The sequence below is a fragment of the Salmo salar genome, chromosome 26, assembly GCF_965601325.2.
Source record: "Salmo salar chromosome 26, fSalSal1, whole genome shotgun sequence".
Taxonomy (NCBI): Eukaryota; Metazoa; Chordata; class Actinopteri; order Salmoniformes; family Salmonidae; genus Salmo; species Salmo salar.
In genome coordinates this window covers 28,094,258-28,115,180 of record NC_138316.1, presented here as the reverse complement: position 1 = coordinate 28,115,180, position 20,923 = coordinate 28,094,258, and the positions used below count along the sequence as shown (strand labels likewise).

The 20,923-nt window shown below is 46.5% G+C and overlaps 1 protein-coding gene across 1 annotated transcript in view; it reads left to right on the top strand.

Annotated features, from left to right (window-relative positions):
- The window catches only part of LOC106587565 (transcription initiation factor TFIID subunit 4), a 95,647-nt gene that overhangs the window by 11,258 nt on the left and 63,466 nt on the right, over positions 1–20,923 (top strand). The window contains exons 3-8 of the mRNA XM_045708205.2: positions 10,965–11,147; positions 11,439–11,561; positions 12,227–12,316; positions 13,011–13,184; positions 16,641–16,713; positions 17,614–17,728. Coding sequence (XP_045564161.1) covers positions 10,965–11,147; positions 11,439–11,561; positions 12,227–12,316; positions 13,011–13,184; positions 16,641–16,713; positions 17,614–17,728 — 758 coding nt within the window. The remainder of the gene's footprint in view (positions 1–10,964; positions 11,148–11,438; positions 11,562–12,226; positions 12,317–13,010; positions 13,185–16,640; positions 16,714–17,613; positions 17,729–20,923) is intronic.

Sequence of the window (20,923 nt, the reverse complement as noted above, 5' to 3'; positions counted from 1 at the left end):
TGTTAATGTTGTAAATGACTATTGTAGCTGGAAACGGCTGATTTTTAATGGAATATCTACATAGGTGTACAGAGGCCCATTATCAGCAACCATCACTCCTGTGTTCCAATGGCACATTGTGTTAGCTAATCCAAGAGTTTATCATTTTAAAAGGCTAATTTATCATTAGAAAACCCTTTTGAAATTATGTTAGCACAGCTGAAAACTGTTGTGCTGATTAAAGAAGCAATAAAACTGGCCTTCATTAGACTAGTTGAGTATCTGGAGCATCAGCATTTGTGGGTTAAATTACAGGCTCAAAATGTCCAGAAACAAAGAACCTTCTTTTGAAAATCGTCAGTCTATTCTTGTTATGAGAAATTAAGGCTATTCCATGCGAGAAATTGCCAAGAAACTGAACATTGGTTACAACGCTGTGTACTACTCCCTTCACAGAACAGCTCAAACTGGCTCTAACCAGAATAGAAAGAGGAGTGGGAGGCCCCGGTGCACAGCTGAGCAAAAGGACAAGTACATTAGAGTGTCTAGTTTGAGAAACAGATGCCTCACAAGTCCTCAACTGGCAGCTTCATTAAATAGTACCCGCAAAACACCAGTCTCAACGTCAACAGTGAAGAGGCGACTCCGGGATGCTGGCCTTCTAGACAGAGTTGCAAAGAAACAGCCATATCTCAGACTGGCCAATAAAAATAAAAAATTAAGATGGGTAAAAGAGCACAGACACTGGACAGAGGAACTCTGCCTAGAAGGCCAGCATCCCGGAGTCGCCTCGTCACTGTTAACGTTGAGACTGTTGTTTTGCGGGTAATAGAACTGTTTGGCCATAATGACCATCGTTATGTTTGGAGGAAAAAGGGAGAGGCTTGCAAGCCGAAGAACACCATCCCAACCGTGAAGCACGGGGGTGGCAGCATCATGTTGTGGGGGTGCTTTGCTGCAGGAGGGACTGGTGCACTTCACAAAATAGATGGCATCATGAGGACGGAAAATTATATGGATATATTGAAGCAACATCTCAAGACATCAGTCAGGAAGTTAAAGCTTGGTCGCAAGTGGGTCTTCCAAATGGAGAATGACCCAAAGCATACTTCCAAAGTTGTGGCAAAATGACTTAAGGACAACAAAGTCAAGGTATTGGAGTGGCCATCATAAAGCCCTGACTACACTCCTATAGAAAATTTGTGGGCAGAACTAAAAAGGCATTTGCGAGCAAGGAGGCCTACAAACCTGACTCAGTTACACCAGCTCTGTCAGGAGGAATGGGCAAAAATTCACCCAACTTATTGTGGGAAGCTTGTGGAAGGCTACCTGAAATGTTTGACCCAAGTTAAACAATTTAAAGGCAATGCTACCAAATACTAATTGAGTGTATGTAAACTTCTGACCCACTGGGAATGTGATGAAAGAAATAAAAGCTGAAATAAATCATTCTCTCTACTATTATTATTATTATGACATTTCACATTCTTAAAATAAAGTGGTGATCCTAACTGACCTAGACAGGGAATGTTTACTAGGATTAAATGTCAGGAATTGTGAAAAACTGAGTTTAAATGTATTTGGCTAGGGTGTATGTAAACTTCCGACTTCAACTGTAGATATTCCATAAAAAATCAGCCGTTTCCAGCTACAATAGTCATTTACGACATGAACAATGTATACACTGTATTTCTGATGAATTTGATGTTATTTTAATGGACAAAAAAATGTGTTTTTCTTATAAAAACAAGGACATTTCTAAGTGACCCCAAACTTTTGAATGGTAGTGAAGCTGATATGGCTGACTTGCATAAACAAATGTGGTTTCTACTGACAATTGAGATGTACAAACTATGGCATAAGGGAATGATAAGCGGATAAGAGGCAATCCGTTATTTCGATTAAGACATTAATGAGCGAGCTAAGACGAACAGTCAATATAACTATTTGTTCAGCACTTTTGAAATGTACAGCGTCAGAATTCAGAACATAGGCCTTTTTTACAGTATTCTCCCTGTACACCAAGTCACAACCGTAGGATAAATAAAGGGGGCATATAAGCAGACAATGAAATCTCTTACAATATTCAATGATATTTCTCTAAGACAGGCTATAGGCTACATGTGCACCACCAGTTATGAGGGGGAAGGGACCAAAGTATTAGGGTGAGGCACACTGTCTACTAGCAGCTTACTACACAACATACAGTATTACTTTCTTAGCTACAGTATACATATCTCCCTGGCACATTGCATAATTGATGCAGCAGCATACAAGACATTTTTGGACTCACAATTGTTGTGCTGCTCACTTGAACAGGAAGGTGGCGCAGCGGTCCTTCTTGTGGGCAAATTTTGTCTTAATTTTGTCATAAAATTTTGTCATCAAAATCTGCCATTCTCTGGATTTATGGTGCTTTTAAGACAACTGGGAACTCTGAAAAAAAACAAGGTTGAATAGTTATGTCAGTGATCTTCAGGTCAAAGCTCTAGAAAGACACCCAAGTTCCCGACTTGGAATTCCGTGTTGGATGACCGTTGAAAACATATTTTCCCAGTCTGAGCTCATTTTTTTCTGAGTTCCCAGTTGTCTTGAACTCACTGACATCTGAGATTTCCCAGTTCCAAGTTTCCAGTTGTTTTGAACGCGGCAGAAGTCATGCTGCTGAATTGACAGCATGACCAATGTATTCAGCCTCTTCTGGCCCATGGTATTGCGTGTGAATGTTTATTTTTTTTACCTTGGAAATTAGACCCTTAAACCCAGACTTGGACCACACACCCTCTCCACCGAATAGCAGGCAGGGGAAGCAAAATAGTAATTTATTTTCAACGCTTGCAGGCATCCACTGATTTCTTACAAACCACTCATTGTTGAATTTCGATTTCTAACTTGTTGTGTAATGTTTATGTCCAATGGCCGATAAGCACCGATACATTTTATCTATAATTTCTCTTCATATGACAATGATTGAAAAGGATTTGCCAGTAGATTGTCGACATGATTCATGATGATGACTGCTTGTCTAGCTTGCCAGCTAAGATTTTGAAAGTATGATGTTGACATGATCAGTCCAATCAAAGCTACGGTAGATACAGTATAACGTGATTTGATGTAATTTTATCTGTGGCCAATGACCTTGAGCCTTCTTGGATGGGCGCTTCATCATGTAAATCTATGTCAGCATTCAAGGGGGCTTGAACTGCCTAGCTCACCCTGTAGATTCTGCGGTGACGTAGTGTCCCCATGAGTGACAGAACACTGAGCCAATCCTGGCGCAACTAGAGAAGATTACCAACATCTACGCTCTGTATTTTCCGCTGGCTGCCCTTCCACCACAGAAAGCGCTGAGCTAGGCTGAAACACCTGCACTTTGGAGCTGCCATCAAGAAAGCAAAAAAAGAGACCATCTTTGTATGCAGCTTTATTAATTTGTTATTTATTTTTTTACATTGTTTGCAAACTGATATGTGACACGTCTTAATGCTAAAATAACATGCCAACAGGCAACTAATTCTTTTGTCGCCTCTGATTCATTGTGAAGCTTGTTGTATTGAATCCAGAATGTGGTAGGAGGACTAACATGTTTCACAACTCTTGTTGGATAACTTGTCAGTAGACGTGTTTGCTGAACTTGACTGTGCTTGACAAAAGTAGATTTTGTATACTCTGTTGTCAAAGTGTCCACTTTGAACAGAAAGGGTTTGTAGAATGGCAATTTGATGAACTGAAATGAGATATCAGGGGAGTTTTGTCACCAAAGCCCCATATACTACCCACCACTGTGACCTGTATGCTCTCGTTGGCTGGCCCTCGCTTCATATTCGTCACCTACCTGGTTAAATAAAGGTGAAATAACATATAAATACCACCAGGGGGCAGCATTTCCTTGACTTGCGTAATTCTGCTGAACAAAAATGCATTGCACTTCCTTTGATTACCATTGGGTGTCATTATGCCAGTATTTAGCCTCTAATTCTGTGTGATTGCAAGTCAATAGATTGTTACTCATTTGAAAAATGATAGAATTCTAGAATTATAAAAAATATATATGTTACAATTACAATGTAAATGGTAATTGCATTGTAATAACCTAAGTACGTGTTTGTTACTGGAGGACTCCACTAGACACTGGTACCAGTAGGCTCAGACTTATTTTCACATGAGCCGTAGAAATGAAGACGCTTATCTTTGAGTTGCTGAACTTGTTATCCTTCTTCCTACCTGCTCATCCTGAGATAAACACTGTAACAAGGTATTGCAGAGTTGGTTGTGATAGTGATTTAGGTTCAGAGTGAATTGAAAGTTCGAAACTGTCACTGATAGCAGATTAGTGAGCTGCCAGCATTGACATAAACATCAACACGTGAAAAGAAGAGGAGCTGGAATATGAAAGGGAATGGTGTTTATTCCGGTGCTCCTCTCCTCTCTGTCAGGCTGTCTCCTGTGACCGTGAGTGAAAACAGAAGGCATTTCAAACCGAGCTCCTTCCTTCGACAAGTGTTAAATCATTCATCATCCAACTGCCTGATTGGTTTAAAAAGCTAACAACGCTTTAGCTGGTGAATGAGAAATGTGTTATGAAGGCATGGCTGGCGGGGCGATGCACTCCCCTGCTCTTCCCCCCTCGTGAGCCCCATTCTCTTCCCACCTAACTGCACATTATTTGAGCCCACAAAACATTCTGCTAAGGAGAGACATTCTGCTAAGGAGAGACTCTTCATCTAACCCCTATCCCCTCTTCATTTCCCCCTTCATTCCCCCTTCCCGTCTCCCCTCTCTCGGTGTGTGTGTGTGTGTGTGTGTGTGTGTGTGTGTGTGTGTGTGTGTGTGTGTGTGTGTGTGTGTGTGTGTGTGTGTGTGTGTGTGTGTGTGTGTGTGTGTGTGTGTGTGTGTGTGTGTCAGTGAACGGACGTGTGATTGGATGGATGTGTGATTGAGAAGAGGCAGTCAGGTCTTTCCCTGGGTTTGATGGGCTGTTGCTCCCCCTGATCCCAGTGTGTGTGTGACACCAGGTCTGCTAAAGTTTCAGTCCTTTTAAAACAGCTCACCTGGTCTGGGTCCAACATGATGAGATTTTAAGATGAACTTATCTTTAACTTCTTTGCATTTTATGAATGAGTGTGCTGAGTTTTAGGGCTGGAGTGTGTGTCTGTGTGTGTGTGTGTGTGTGTGTGTGTGTGTGTGGGTGTGGGTGTGGTTGAAGGGTGTAGTTACTAGTTAGATGGAGATCAGGTTATCCTCTCTTACAGAACAGTCTTGTGGTGAGTGTGTGAGTGAGATATATATATATATATACATTAGAGGTCGACCGATTAATCGTAATGGCCGATTAATTAGGGCCGATTTCAGGTTTTCATAACAATCGGTAATCGTCATGTTTGGACACCGATTATGGCCGATTACATTGCACTCCACGAGGAGACTGCGTGGCAGGCTGACTACCTGTTACGTGAGTGCAGCAAGGAGCCAAGGTAGGTTGCTAGCTAGCATTAAACTTATCTTAAAAAAACAATCAGTCTTAACATAATCACTAGTTAACTACACATGGTTGATGATATTACTAGTTATTCTAGCTTGTCCTGCGTTGCATATAATTGATGCGTTGCCTGTTAATTTATCATCGAACCACAGCCTACTTTGCCAAACGGGTGATGATTTAACAAAAGCGCATTCGCGAAAAAAGCACTGTCGTTGCACCAATGTACCTAAACATAAACATCAATGCCTTTCTTAAAATCAATACACAAGTATATATTTTTAAACCTGCATATTTAGTTAATATTGCCTGCTAACATGAATTTCTTTTAACTTGGGAAATTGTGTCACTTCTCTTGTGTTCTGTGCAAGCAGAGTCAGGAAATGTGTAGCAGTTTGGGCTGCCTGGCTCGTTGAGAACTGTGTGAAGACCATTTCTTCCTAACAAAGACCGTAATTAATTTATTTACTTCAAGCCTAACTAACACAGTACCATGCTGGTGGGAGGGCTGGGCACTAAGTAACACAGTACCATGCTGGTGGGAGGGCTGGGCACTAAGTAACACAGTACCATGCTGGTGGGAGGGCTGGGCACTAAGTAACACAGTACCATGCTGGTGGGAGGGCTGGGCACTAAGTAACACAGTACCATGCTGGTGGGAGGGCTGGGCACTAAGTAACACAGTACCATGCTGGTGGGAGGGCTGGGCACTAAGTAACACAGTACCATGCTGGTGGGAGGGCTGGGCACTAAGTAACACAGTACCATGCTGGTGGGAGGGCTGGGCACTAAGTAACACAGTACCATGCTGGTGGGAGGGCTGGGCACTAAGTAACACAGTACCATGCTGGTAGGAGGGCTGGGGCTGGGCACTAAGCCCTCCCTCTCACTGTCTGCCCTGCTGCTGTGAAGAGAGGCTTCTGTCGTGACAGTGGGTACAATAAGTCTAGTAAAGGACTGTGCAGTGATGAGTCATTACAAATTGTAGGGATGTACCAATATAGGATTGATTCTTGGCTGAAACAATAACAGATATATCATACCGATATGGCAAAAAAGCAAGTTTGCATGTTAGCATGCAAAGGACACATTTGCCTCTCGAGTGGCGCAGTGGTCAAGAGGCACTGCGACCGGGAGGCCATTGGGCGGCGCACAATTGGCCCAGCATTGTCCGGGTTAGGGGAGGGTTTGGCCGGCAGGGATGTCCTTGTCCCATCGCGCACTAGCGACTCCTGTGGCGGGCCGGGTTCAGTGCACACTGACACGGTCGCCCGGTGTACGGTGTTTCCTCCGACATATTGGTGTGGCTGGCTTCCGGGTTAAGAAGGCATTGTGTCAAGAAGCAGTGCGGCTTGGTTGGGTTGTGTTTTGGAGGACGCATAGCTCTCGACCTTTACCACTCCCGAGTCCGTACGGGAGTTGCAGCGATGAGACAAGACTGTAACTACCAATAGAATACCACGAAATTGGGGAGAAGAAGGGGTTAATAAAAAAGACCAAATTTAAAGGACGCTGATTCATTCATATTAGTTGGGACCCTCATTGTATTAAAGGAACTTTTTTAGTCCTTCCCATTGAATAGTATTACTGTAACTTACCCTCGGCATCAGCATCACAGTGTTTTCTCTTCTGTTCCTCTCTGGATCAGATCAGATCCTCTCTGTTTCATCCTTTGGATCCACAGTGATTTACTGTCACTTCCTACTATAATGACCTTTCTCCTCCACGTCTTCAGGGCATGTTGCACTTCTCCTTCTCCTCATCCTGAAGGCACGTTGCTTTTGTGTTTTCTCTCTGTCCCCTCTCTCTTTGTCATTCTCTCTCTCCTCCTTCACCCCCCCCCCACCTGTGACCCTGTCTCACCTGCCCCTCCTCCTATACTGACCCTGTCTCACCGCCCCTCCTCCTATACTGACCCTGTCTCACCGCCCCTCCTCCTATACTGACCCTGTCTCACCGCCCCTCCTCCTATACTGATCCTGTCTCACCGCCCCTCCTCCTATACTGACCCTGTCTCACCGCCCCTCCTCCTATACTGACCCTGTCTCACCGCCCCTCCTCCTATACTGACCCTGTCTCACCGCCCCTCCTCCTATACTGATCCTGTCTCACCGCCCCTCCTCCTATACTGATCCTGTCTCACCGCCCCTCCTCCTATACTGACCCTGTCTCACCGCCCCTCCTCCTATACTGATCCTGTCTCACCGCCCCTCCTCCTATACTGATCCTGTCTCACCGCCCCTCCTCCTATACTGACCCTGTCTCACCGCCCCTCCTCCTATACTGACCCTGTCTCACCGCCCCTCCTCCTATACTGATCCTGTCTCACCGCCCCTCCTTCTATACTGACCCTGTCTCACCGCCCCTCCTCCTATACTGACCCTGTCTCACCGCCCCTCCTCCTATACTGATCCTGTCTCACCGCCCCTCCTCCTATACTGACCCTGTCTCACCGCCCCTCCTCCTATACTGATCCTGTCTCACCGCCCCTCCTCCTATACTGACCCTGTCTCACCGCCCCTCCTCCTATACTGACCCTGTCTCACCGCCCCTCCTCCTATACTGATCCTGTCTCACCGCCCCTCCTCCTATACTGACCCTGTCTCACCGCCCCTCCTCCTATACTGACCCTGTCTCACCGCCCCTCCCCCTATACTGACCCTGTCTCACCGCCCCTCCTCCTATACTGATCCTGTCTCACCGCCCCTCCTCCTATACTGACCCTGTCTCACCGCCCCTCCTCCTATACTGATCCTGTCTCACCGCCCCTCCTCCTATACTGACCCTGTCTCACCGCCCCTCCTCCTATACTGACCCTGTCTCACCGCCCCTCCTCCTATACTGACCCTGTCTCACCGCCCCTCCTCCTATACTGACCCTGTCTCACCGCCCCTCCTCCTATACTGACCCTGTCTCACCGCCCCTCCTCCTATACTGACCCTGTCTCACCGCCCCTCCTCCTATACTGACCCTGTCTCACCGCCCCTCCTCCTATACTGACCCTGTCTCACCGCCCCTCCTCCTATACTGATCCTGTCTCACCGCCCCTCCTCCTATACTGACTCTGTCTCACCGCCCCTCCTCCTATACTGATCCTGTCTCACCGCCCCTCCTCCTATACTGACCCTGTCTCACCGCCCCTCCTCCTATACTGATCCTGTCTCACCGCCCCTCCTCCTATACTGACCCTGTCTCACCGCCCCTCCTCCTATACTGACCCTGTCTCACCGCCCCTCCTCCTATACTGACCCTGTCTCACCGCCCCTCCTCCTATACTGATCCTGTCTCACCGCCCCTCCTCCTATACTGACCCTGTCTCACCGCCCCTCCTCCTATACTGACCCTGTCTCACCGCCAGTCGTCCTATACTGATCCTGTCTCACCGCCCCTCCTCCTATACTGATCCTGTCTCACCGCCCCTCCTCCAATACTGACCCTGTCTCACCGCCCCTCCTCCTATACTGACCCTGTCTCACCGCCCCTCCTCCTATACTGATCCTGTCTCACCGCCCCTCCTCCTATACTGACCCTGTCTCACCGCCCCTCCTCCTATACTGACCCTGTCTCACCGCCCCTCCTCCTATACTGACCCTGTCTCACCGCCCCTCCTCCTATACTGACCCTGTCTCACCGCCAGTCGTCCTATACTGATCCTGTCTCACCGCCCCTCCTCCTATACTGATCCTGTCTCACCGCCCCTCCTCCTATACTGACCCTGTCTCACCGCCCCTCCTCCTATACTGACCCTGTCTCACCGCCCCTCCTCCTATACTGACCCTGTCTCACCGCCCCTCCTCCTATACTGACCCTGTCTCACCGCCCCTCCTCCTATACTGACCCTGTCTCACCGCCCCTCCTCCTATACTGACCCTGTCTCACCGCCCCTCCTCCTATACTGACCCTGTCTCACCGCCCCTCCTCCTATACTGATCCTGTCTCACCGCCCCTCCTCCTATACTGATCCTGTCTCACCGCCCCTCCTCCTATACTGACCCTGTCTCACCGCCCCTCCTCCTATACTGACCCTGTCTCACCGCCCCTCCTCCTATACTGATCCTGTCTCACCGCCCCTCCTCCTATACTGATCCTGTCTCACCGCCCCTCCTCCTATACTGATCCTGTCTCACCGCCCCTCCTCCTATACTGATCCTGTCTCACCGCCCCTCCTCCTATACTGACCCTGTCTCACCGCCCCTCCTCCTATACTGACCCTGTCTCACCGCCCCTCCTCCTATACTGACCCTGTCTCACCGCCCCTCCTCCTATACTGATCCTGTCTCACCGCCCCTCCTCCTATACTGATCCTGTCTCACCGCCCCTCCTCCTATACTGACCCTGTCTCACCGCCCCTCCTCCTATACTGATCCTGTCTCACCGCCCCTCCTCCTATACTGATCCTGTCTCACCGCCCCTCCTCCTATACTGATCCTGTCTCACCGCCCCTCCTCCTATACTGATCCTGTCTCACCGCCCCTCCTCCTATACTGACCCTGTCTCACTGCCCCTCCTCCTATACTGACCCTGTCTCACCGCCCCTCCTCCTATACTGATCCTGTCTCACCGCCCCTCCTCCTATACTGATCCTGTCTCACCGCCCCTCCTCCTATACTGATCCTGTCTCACCGCCCCTCCTCCTATACTGATCCTGTCTCACCGCCCCTCCTCCTATACTGATCCTGTCTCACCGCCCCTCCTCCTATACTGATCCTGTCTCACCGCCCCTCCTCCTATACTGATCCTGTCTCACCGCCCCTCCTCCTATACTGATCCTGTCTCTTTTTCTTTCTCTCTGTATATTTTCTGCAGTCTCCTGTGACCTCTCAGGCTATTCGGCCATGTCCTCCTCCTGTCCAGGCCAAGATGGTGCCGTCTTCCTCTCCCACTCCTAGTCCTGTCCTCCAGATCTCCTCCTCCACTGCGCCACCTTCTGTGAGCAGACTCTCCACTACAGAACTTCCCATCTCTCCATCCTTCCATCCCTCTCAGACCCTCCTCCTCTACCCATCTCTTCATCCTGTTTCTCTTCTTCCTTCTTCCCTTTCTCCTCCTCTTCGTCGTCGTCCGCCTCCTCCTCCTCCTCCTCGTCCTCACCTCTTTACCAACACAAACCTAGAAGTTTTTCTAATCTGGGCGCATCCCATCTGACCCTTTTAACAGAGTAGAGAGTTAATTATTGAATGATATATTCAGTAAAAATGTAATTATTTGTGTATTGCTGGAACTTTACAGAGTTTTGGCCAAGACCAGTGGGGGGGGGGACACAGGTGGGGGATTACTGGTATGGTTAGGGTTTTCTAGTCAGGTGCATCATTATTGGGAGGAGCTGTTTTGCATGAATGTCCCCCAGTCCCCTCTCCTCCCCTCCTCTCTGTTAAGAAATGTCCACAGAAGTCAGGACACCCGATGTGACAGGAGCGCCGTGCTGTTTCCCTCCTGTTCTCTGTGGCCTTGCTGGAAGCTCCCTTCACGTCCTGTTTATCTCTCTGTCTGCTCCTTGCTCTTCCAGAAGGGCCCCATGGCGCCGGCTGTGGCATTGATGGCTCCCCAACAGGCCCCCGTGGTGTTGGCCCCCCAGGCCCCCGACGTGATGGCCCCCCAGGTCCAGGTTGGGGCCCAGGCTGCCTCGCAGCCAGCCCTGCCCCCACAGACCAGCGCCCCTGCAGCCCCAGGAGCCTCTGTCATCTCCCAGGTCTGTACTCTGCTCTGCTCCAGTCTGCCGGCCTCCTCTGAGCTGGTTAGGCTCCTCAAGCCCCAGTGCTGCCACAGCTGCCAGCTGGCTGGCTGTGTCACCACCATGGCCATGGCCCCACACAGCTGGGCATAGTGGGCATAGCCTCACACACAAACACATGTACATACACTAACACACTCTTCCCCGGTGTCCTCTCCGATCCCCAAACACTGAAAGATAAAAAAGTGTCCGACATATTTATTGATAAAATCATATCTTTACATGCTTATTGAATTTGCCATTTCCTAGGAGATGCAAGAGAATGTGAAGAAGTGTAAGAACTTCTTGGCCACCCTGATAAAGCTGGCTTCCCACAACTCTCCGTCACCTGAGACCTCCAAAAATGTCAAGTCACTGGTCCAGGATCTACTGGTGAGTCTCACTACCTTAACTCATTATATTACCTCTACATTACCACTGTATTACATCATTACATTATTTCTACATTATCTCTACATTACTGTCTTATCAACAGAGAAACATGGAATACTACTTTCCTTGCCCTACGCTCTTACAAAAAAAGGTGCTATATAGAACCAAAAAGGGTTCTTTGGCTGTCCAAATAAGATAACCTTTTGAAGAACCCTTTGAAGAACCCTTTGAAGAACCCTTTTGGTTCTAGGTAGAGCCCTTTACACATGGAACCCAAAATAATTATACCTGGAACCAAAAAGGGTTCTCCTATGGGGAGCCTAAGAGTGTAGGAAGAATATTTCTGACATTGACAGGTTGTGTGATGTAATATATTTCTTCATCTGTAGATGGCAGCATTAAACTGTTACATAATCCAGAATGATGCTGTTGTTTAGGATATTATTTATTCAGAGTTGTTAATGAGATGTTTCCCAGGGGGATGTTAAAATGTAAATCAATATCAACACCGTGGTTGAGGTGATTTCCCCTCATCTCAATGTGCTCAGAAATCACATTGCACATCGCCTCAATCACATGCTCTGCTCTCTGTTGTACAAGTGTGTCACATCACATAACAAGGAGCTGAGGGGTTAAAACACCTCCCTCTCTTCTCCTGCTCACAGGATGCTAAGATTGAGCCCGAGGAGTTCACCAACAGACTGCAGTCAGAGCTCAAGTCGTCTCCTCAGCCCTACCTGGTCCCCTTCCTCAAGGTTTGTACTGTATCTACTCAGGCTACATTTGGACACTACTCGTCATGGATGTAAAAGCATTGGTTGGTGAAAACATTGTCTGGAGGGAGTTTCTACCGTTGTAAAATCAATGTAAGAAAGTGTTCAAGTGTAGCCTTCAGGAGAAAGGTGGAGAACATAAAACAGCCAGAGTGGCAGTGGAGAGGCCAGCCCATGTGACCCAGGCAGGGGCCACTCCCCTGGCCTGACTCCAGACTGTGTGTGACAGTGGCCCCTGCAGCTGTCCGTGCCACTCGCCAGCAGGCCTCTCCAGCCATCCGTGATGAGTGTCACATCATGCCACTGCCACCCAGCCCTTCCTCCCTCCGCAGAGCCAGCCAGCCACAAACACAGTCATGTTGTCATGCAATGTTAGGACGTTTATGTCAAAATATGCCACAGACCAAACATTTTTCAGGTCTACTACTGGAGTGTTTGTCCCAAATGTTTGGCTAATAGATGAGCACTTGTCCATTACATGTCAAGTATAATACACGTCATTTTAATATTCATGATTTGGGAGATTTATTTCTTATAATGATATCTATATTTGTACAACAATGTAATAATAATTTGCACATTTGATAATTTTGAATAAATAAAAACATTTAATGGCTTGTTTTTACCATGTACTGTATGTTAATCCCCCTGTTGTGTGTGATCTGCCCGTCAACAGAAAAGCCTCCCAGCCCTGCGGCTGTCTCTGCTCAACATTCAGCATTCCCTGATCCAGCCTCTGCCGCAGGCCACCCCCACCACAGGCACCAGCCCTGCTGTCCGCGGCCGCCTCCCCAACAGCGTCAGCACCACGGGGGCCAGTGTCGGGGCCCAGGGACACACAGCTGCCCTGGTAGGTACAGTACACTCACACTTCCAGCCACAGTCATACAGTCCACTGGCCCAAACATAGATGACCCCTGGTTATGACCCCCTGTGGAAGTATTAGAACTAATAGAACATGTTTTGGCCACAGTTCTGTTGTTTAAGGTTGATGATACTGTAATACTCTGATACTTACTTATCAGTGGGGTAAATAAGTGTTTGTTCTAGATTTCCAAAGTTTGATTGCGTCTTCACTAAATCCAAGGTCATTTGTCTTGGTATGTACCTAAGCACCAAAGGAGTAATGAGTAAGGTTCCGCAGGCCCCAGTAGTAGAGATGTCTCTCCCAGTGCTCAGAGACTGAGACAGCTGGATGTGTTCCAGTGTTGAACGGCTTCACTGACAGGCTAGGCCAGCACACCACAGACCATACAGAGGCTTAGCCAAGGCAGCTGGCCACGGGGCTGGATCAGTGCACTCCCATGGGGCCTGTGTGTGTGTGTGTGTGTGTGTGTGTGTGTGTGTGTGTGTGTGTGTGTGTGTGTGTGTGTGTGTGTGTGTGTGTGTGTGTGTGTGTGTGTGTGTGTGTGTGTGTGTGTGTGTGTGTGTGTGTGTGTGTGTGGGGGGGGATGGCTATGCCTGTGCCCAGCGGTGTGTGTGTATACACATGTGAGTCAATTGAGCGCTTTGCTGGCTCACAGAGGAGAGGCCTCCATGGAGACTACCCAAGGTCAGAGCCCGCTGGCATCCGATGCGGGCGGGGACATCCCCCCTCTGAGGACAGACTGGCAGGGTAGCCTGGGCTGGGGCACAGGGCTGGGGCACAGGGCTGGGTGGTGGTGGTGGTGGTGCCCTCCGCACCACTCATCTGCTGCTGCTGGTTGGGAGGGTCGTGGGTGAGGGGAGGTAACTAGGTCATAGCTGGGTCAGTTTGAGAGCTGCTGTGTGTGGCTGCAGCTGTACAGCACTTACTGTAGTGGAGCACAGTCACAGAGGACTCTGACTCTGCTCTGCCAGCCTACACACACACACACGCACACACATAGAGAGACACACACTGCTCTGCCAGCTCTCTGCTCTCCCACCAGGCTATTGGCTGGACTGATCATGTGTCAGCTCAATCACCAACGGTCTGACATTCAAAGCAGTTGTAGTTACTAGACTATAGCTCCTGGTATAACACCAGTCTGAAGCTAAAACGTGGTTCAGGTTTTGGAACCAGGGAACCCTACAGTGGGGGAAAAAAGTATTTGATCCCCTGCTGATTTTGTACGTTTGCCCACATACAAAGAAATGATCAGTCTATAATTTTAATGGTAGGTTTATATGAACAGTGAAAGACAGAATAACAACAAAAAAATCCAGAAAAACGCATGTCAAAAATGTTATAAAATGATTTCCATTTTAATGAGGGAAATAAGTATTTGACCCCTCTGCAAAACATGACTTAGTACTTGGTGGCAAAAGCCTTGTTGGCAATCACAGAGGTCAGACATTTCTTGTAGTTGGCCACCAGGTTTGCACACATCTCAGGAGGGATTTTGTCCCACTCCTCTTTGCAGATCTTCTCCAAGTCATTAAGGTTTCGAGGCTGACGTTTGGCAACTCGAACCTTCAGCTCCCTCCACAGATTTTCTATGGGATTAAGGTCCGGAGACTGGCTAGGCCACTCCAGGACCTTAATGTGCTTCTTCTTGAGCCACTCCTTTGTTGCCTTGGCCGTGTGTTTTGGGTTATTGTCATGCTGGAATACCCATCCACGACCCATTTTCAATGCCCTGGCTGAGGGAAGGAGGTTCTCACCCAAGATTTGACGGTACATGGCCCCGTCAAATTATGTGGTGAAGTTGTCCTGTCCCCTTAGCAGAAAAACACCCCCAAAGCATAATGTTTCTACCTCCATGTTTGACAGTGGAGATGGTGTTCTTGGGGTCATAGGCAGCATTCCTCCTCCTCCAAACACGGCGAGTTGAGTTGATGTCAAAGAGCTCCATTTTGGTCTCATCTGACCACAACACTTTCACCAGTTGTCCTCTGAATCATTCAGATGTTCATTGGCAAACTTCAGATGGACATGTATATGTATTCTTGAGCAGGAGGACCTTGCGGGCGCTGCAGGATTTCAGTCCTTCACGGCGTAGTGTGTTACCAATTGTTTTCTTGGTGACAATGGTCCCAGCTGCCTTGAGATCAATGACAAGATCCTCCTGTGTAGTTCTGGGCTGATTCCTCACCGTTCTCATGATCATTGCAACCCCACGAGGTGAGATCTTGCATGGAGCCCCAGGCCAAAGGATATTGACAGTTCTTTTGTGTTTCTTCCATTTGCGAATAATCGCACCAAATGTTGTCACCTTCTCACCAAGCTGCTTGGCGATGGTCTTGTAGCCCATTCCAGCCTTGTGTAGGTCTACAATCTTGTCCCTGACATCCTTGGAGAGCTCTTTGGTCTTGGCCATGGTGGAGAGTTTGGAATCTGATTGATTGATTGCTTCTGTGGACAGGTGTCTTTTATACAGGTAACAAACTGAGATTAGGAGCACTCCCTTTAAGAGTGTGCTCCTAATCTCAGCTCGTTACCTGTATAAAAGACACCTGGGAGCCAGAAATCTTTCTGATTGAGAGGGGGTCAAATACTTATTTCCCTCATTAAAATGCAAATCAATTTATAACATTTTTGACATGCGTTTTTCTGGATTTCTTTGTTGTTATTCTGTCTCTCACTGTTCAAATAAACCTACCATTAAAAGTATAGACTGATCCTTTCTTCATCAGTGGGCAAACATACAAAATCAGCAGGGGATCAAATACTTTTTTCCCCCACTGTATGTGTTCTTTATAGTGTGTTCCTAAAACAACCCAAAAAATGTCCCCAATTTTTGAATCTGGTACTTAGCTGTGATTTTCTCAAACTGTGTTGTGAGAATGCCAGAGGTGCTACCTTCTCTATTCTGGCTGCTGAATGTATTTTCCTCTTTGAGGCCTTGCAGGGGATCTCTGGGAGAAATGGCCTTTATCTTTTTCAAGCCTTGAACAGTAATATAGCATGTGTCAGGGAATGGAAAACAAGGCTAAAAAATATGCAGTGAGAAGCAAACTGGTGTGAATGGATGGCTGGGCCTCAGGCCTGTCCCACAGCTAGGCTGCATGCTAGGAAGGAAGTGACTCTATTAGTGCAGAAGCATCTCCTCTCCTCTTCTCTCCTCTTCTCTTCTCTTCTCTGTCTTTACTTTTTCACTCTGCTGTTCCTCCTCTTCCTCCTCCCGTTGTTTTATGCCGACACACACACACTGGCCCATTCCTCCCTCCCCGTACAGAGATAACTTTTTTAATGTCAAAATGAATTGGGATCAATCAATTTAAATGTCACAAGACCTGCTTTTCATTGTATTTACCATTCTTCTTCTTCTTCCCTCTCTCCATCTCTCTCTCTCTCTCTCTCTCTCTCTCTCTCTCTCCGCTCTCTCTCTCTCTCTCTCCTCAGGGTATCAAGCAAGCGGGCACCGCTGGTTGCCAGGTCAGGATGCCCATGGTGATCACACCATTAAGAACGCAAGGTGACTATTGCGTATCTCCATTCTTTGTTACATATTTCCTATGGTACTACAGAGAATCCTTATCTCACACCAGACAGATAGGAGAGCTGAGAACAGGTGTTTCCTATCCTGCTGTACCCCATCCTTTCATCAAACATTTACACTGCTACCATCTCACACTGATTCACAAACACTGACTGAACACACTGAGCAAGCCCTAAAACATCCCCTAAATACCATACTGGTCCCCAAAGAGTGTGGTGTGCTCTCAGGTGTGTGTATTTGTGCGTGTGTGTGCATGTGTGTGATCAGAGGTGCATACACATTGGATTTGCCCCTTCCTCAGATTGCCTGCAGTGAAAGATCTGTAGGTTGTTTTATGCCCAGAAATTGGAATGTGGGAAAAGTTTCTAAAAATACTTTGTGCCTCTTGGCTAGGAACATGCCTGTTAAAATCAAGTTTAAATTCACTCTGGCAGTCCTTGTGCCTCTCCAAAAAACGTGTCTCCAAGCAGGATGCGGTTTTGGAGTGTAAGGAGAACCGGTGAAGCGCAGTGATATTGACAGAATGATGTTGTCTATACAAACCTGGGGAGAGCTGTCTACGTTGTGATGCTCCTCTGTCTCCCCTGGTCTCCCCTGGTCTCCCCTGGTCTCCCCTGGTCTCCCTCTTCTCTCCCCAGTGTGACAGAGATGGTTAAAGAAAGTCTTCAGACAGGAGCAGGTTTGACAACAATACGAGGGGACAGCTCATAATAATATTACTGTGTGTGTGTGTGTGTGTGTGTGTGTGTGTGTGTGTGTGTGTGTGTGTGTGTGTGTGTGTGTGTGTGTGTGTGTGTGTGTGTGTGTGTGTGTGTGTGTGTGTGTGTGTGTGTGTGTGTGTGTGTGTGTGTGTGTGTGTGTGTGTGTGTTTCCCAGGCACTGTCAGCAAGGGAGCCACGTTCCAAGCAGGCAAAAGTCCTGTGGGTTTTGCCGTTAAGGGCTCTGGAAATCAGAACAACAAGCTGAACGATCCCGGAGGCGGTTCTTTCAGGTACAAAACGCTGGTTCTGTGCACTTCTTCAGGTAGAGAGAAGAGGGAGGAGAAGAGAGAAAGAGTTTTACTGAGTGTTATGGACAGCCAGCACATGGGGGCAGCATTTCACCAAGATAACTTGGATGACTACAGGCTACACTCTCAGCTCAGGCCATGAGTTTTCATCCTGTCATCTGCCTGACTCTCACTCTCTCTCTCTCTCTCTCTTGTCTCTATCTTTCTCTCTGTCTGTCTCTGTCTGTCTCTCTCTATCTCTGTCTCTCTGTCTCTGTCTCTATCTCTGTCTCTGTTTGTCTCTCTCTCTCTGTCTCTATCTCTCTCTCTGTCTGTCTCTGTCTCTCTCTCTATCTCTGTCTCTGTTTGTCTCTCTCTCTCTGTCTCTATCTCTCTCTCTGTCTGTCTCTCTCTCTATCTCTGTCTCTGTTTGTCTCTCTCTCTCTGTCTCTATCTCTCTCTCTGTCTGTCTCTGTCTGTCTCTCTCTATCTCTGTCTCTGTTTGTCTCTGTCTCTATCTCTCTGTCTCTCTGTCTCTCTCTCTCTCTGTCTCTATCTCTCTCTCTGTCTGTCTCTGTCTGTCTCTCTCTATCTCTGTCTCTGTTTGTCTCTGTCTCTATCTCTCTGTCTCTCTGTCTCTCTCTCTCTCTGTCTCTGTTTGTCTCTCTCTCTCTCTGTCTCTATCTCGCTCTGTCTGTCTTTCGCTATCTCTGTCTCTGTTTGTCTCTCTCTGTCTCTGTCTCTCTCTCTCTCTGTCTCTGTTTGTCTCTCTCTCTCTGTCTCTATCTCACTCTGTCTGTCTTTCGCTATCTCTGTCTCTGTTTGTCTCTCTCTCTGTCTCTCTGTCTCTCTGTCTCTCTCTCTCTCTCTTGTCTCTATCTTTCTCTCTGTCTGTCTCTGTCTGTCTCTCTCTATCTCTGTCTCTCTGTCTCTGTCTCTATCTCTGTCTCTGTTTGTCTCTCTCTCTCTGTCTCTATCTCTCTCTCTGTCTGTCTCTGTCTGTCTCTCTCTATCTCTGTCTCTGTTTGTCTCTGTCTCTATCTCTCTGTCTCTCTGTCTCTCTCTCTCTCTGTCTCTATCTCTCTCTCTGTCTGTCTCTGTCTGTCTCTCTCTATCTCTGTCTCTGTTTGTCTCTGTCTCTATCTCTCTGTCTCTCTGTCTCTCTCTCTCTCTGTCTCTGTTTGTCTCTCTCTCTCTCTGTCTCTATCTCGCTCTGTCTGTCTTTCGCTATCTCTGTCTCTGTTTGTCTCTCTCTGTCTCTGTCTCTCTCTCTCTCTGTCTCTGTTTGTCTCTCTCTCTCTGTCTCTATCTCACTCTGTCTGTCTTTCGCTATCTCTGTCTCTGTTTGTCTCTCTCTCTGTCTCTCTGTCTCTCTGTCTCTCTCTCTCTCTCTCTCTCTCTACTTTTTCTTCATCTGTCACATAGCAACATTCCCTCTCTCCCAGCCAATAGATCATTCTGAGTAATTCATACTCTCATCAATGCTCTGGATTCCTGTTCCAACTCTTTGGTAGGAATGATAATGAACTACTAAAAGTTAAGTACTAACAGGGTCATTATCGAAAACATGTACATGGATGAACACTAGCTAATGACCCTGTTCTAAATAAAATGGCACAATGTTGTCTACACTTGTGTTGCCCCCTGTTAATATAGATGTTTATGGTTGCCCCCTGTTAATATAGATGTTTATGGTTACCCCCTGTTAATATAGATGTTTATGGTTACCCCCTGTTAATATAGATGTTTATGGTTACCTCCTGTTAATATAGATGTTTATGGTTACCCCCTGTTAATATAGATGTTTATGGTTACCCACTGTTAATATAGATGTTTATGGTTGCCCCCTGTTAATATAGATGTTTATGGTTACCCCCTGTTAATATAGATGTTTATGGTTACCCACTGTTAATATAGATGTTTATGGTTACCCCCTGTTAATATAGATGTTTATGGTTACCCCCTGTTAATATAGATGTTTATGGTTGCCCCCTGTTAATATAGATGTTTATGGTTACCCACTGTTAATATAGATGTTTATGGTTGCTCCCTGTTAATATAGATGTTTATGGTTACCCCCTGTTAATATAGATGTTTATGGTTACCTCCTGTTAATATAGATGTTTATGGTTACCCACTGTTAATATAGATGTTTATGGTTACCTCCTGTTAATATAGATGTTTATGGTTACCCCCTGTTAATATAGATGTTTATGGTTACCCCCTGTTAATATAGATGTTTATGGTTACCCACTGTTAATATAGATGTTTATGGTTACCCCCTGTTAATATAGATGTTTATGGTTACCCCCTGTTAATATAGATGTTTATGGTTACCCCCTGTTAATATAGATGTTTATGGTTACCCCCTGTTAATATAGATGTTTATGGTTACCCCCTGTTAATATAGATGTTTATGGTTACCCCCTGTTAATATAGATGTTTATGGTTACCCACTGTTAATATAGATGTTTATGGTTACCTCCTGTTAATATAGATGTTTATGGTTACCCCCTGTTAATATAGATGTTTATGGTTGCCCACTGTTAATATAGATGTTTATGGTTGCCCCCTGTTAATATAGATGTTTATGGTTACCCCCTGTTAATATAGATGTTTATGGTTACCCCCTGTTAATATAGATGTTTATGGTTACCCCCTGTTAATATAGATGTTTATGGTTACCTCCTGTTAATATAGATGTTTATGGTTACCTCCTGTTAATATAGATGTTTATGGTTACCCACTGTTAATATAGATGTTTATGGTTACCCCCTGTTAATATAGATGTTTATGGTTACCTCCTGTTAATATAGATGTTTATGGTTACCCACTGTTAATATAGATGTTTATGGTTACCCACTGTTAATATAGATGTTTATGGTTACCCCCTGTTAATATAGATGTTTATGGTTAATATAGATGTTTATGGTTGCCCACTGTTAATATAGATGTTTATGGTTACCTCCTGTTAATATAGATGTTTATGGTTACCCCCTGTTAATATAGATGTTTATGGTTACCCCCTGTTAATATAGATGTTTATGGTTACCTCCTGTTAATATAGATGTTTATGGTTACCCACTGTTAATATAGATGTTTATGGTTACCCCCTGTTAATATAGATGTTTATGGTTACCCCCTGTTAATATAGATGTTTATGGTTGCCCACTGTTAATATAGATGTTTATGGTTACC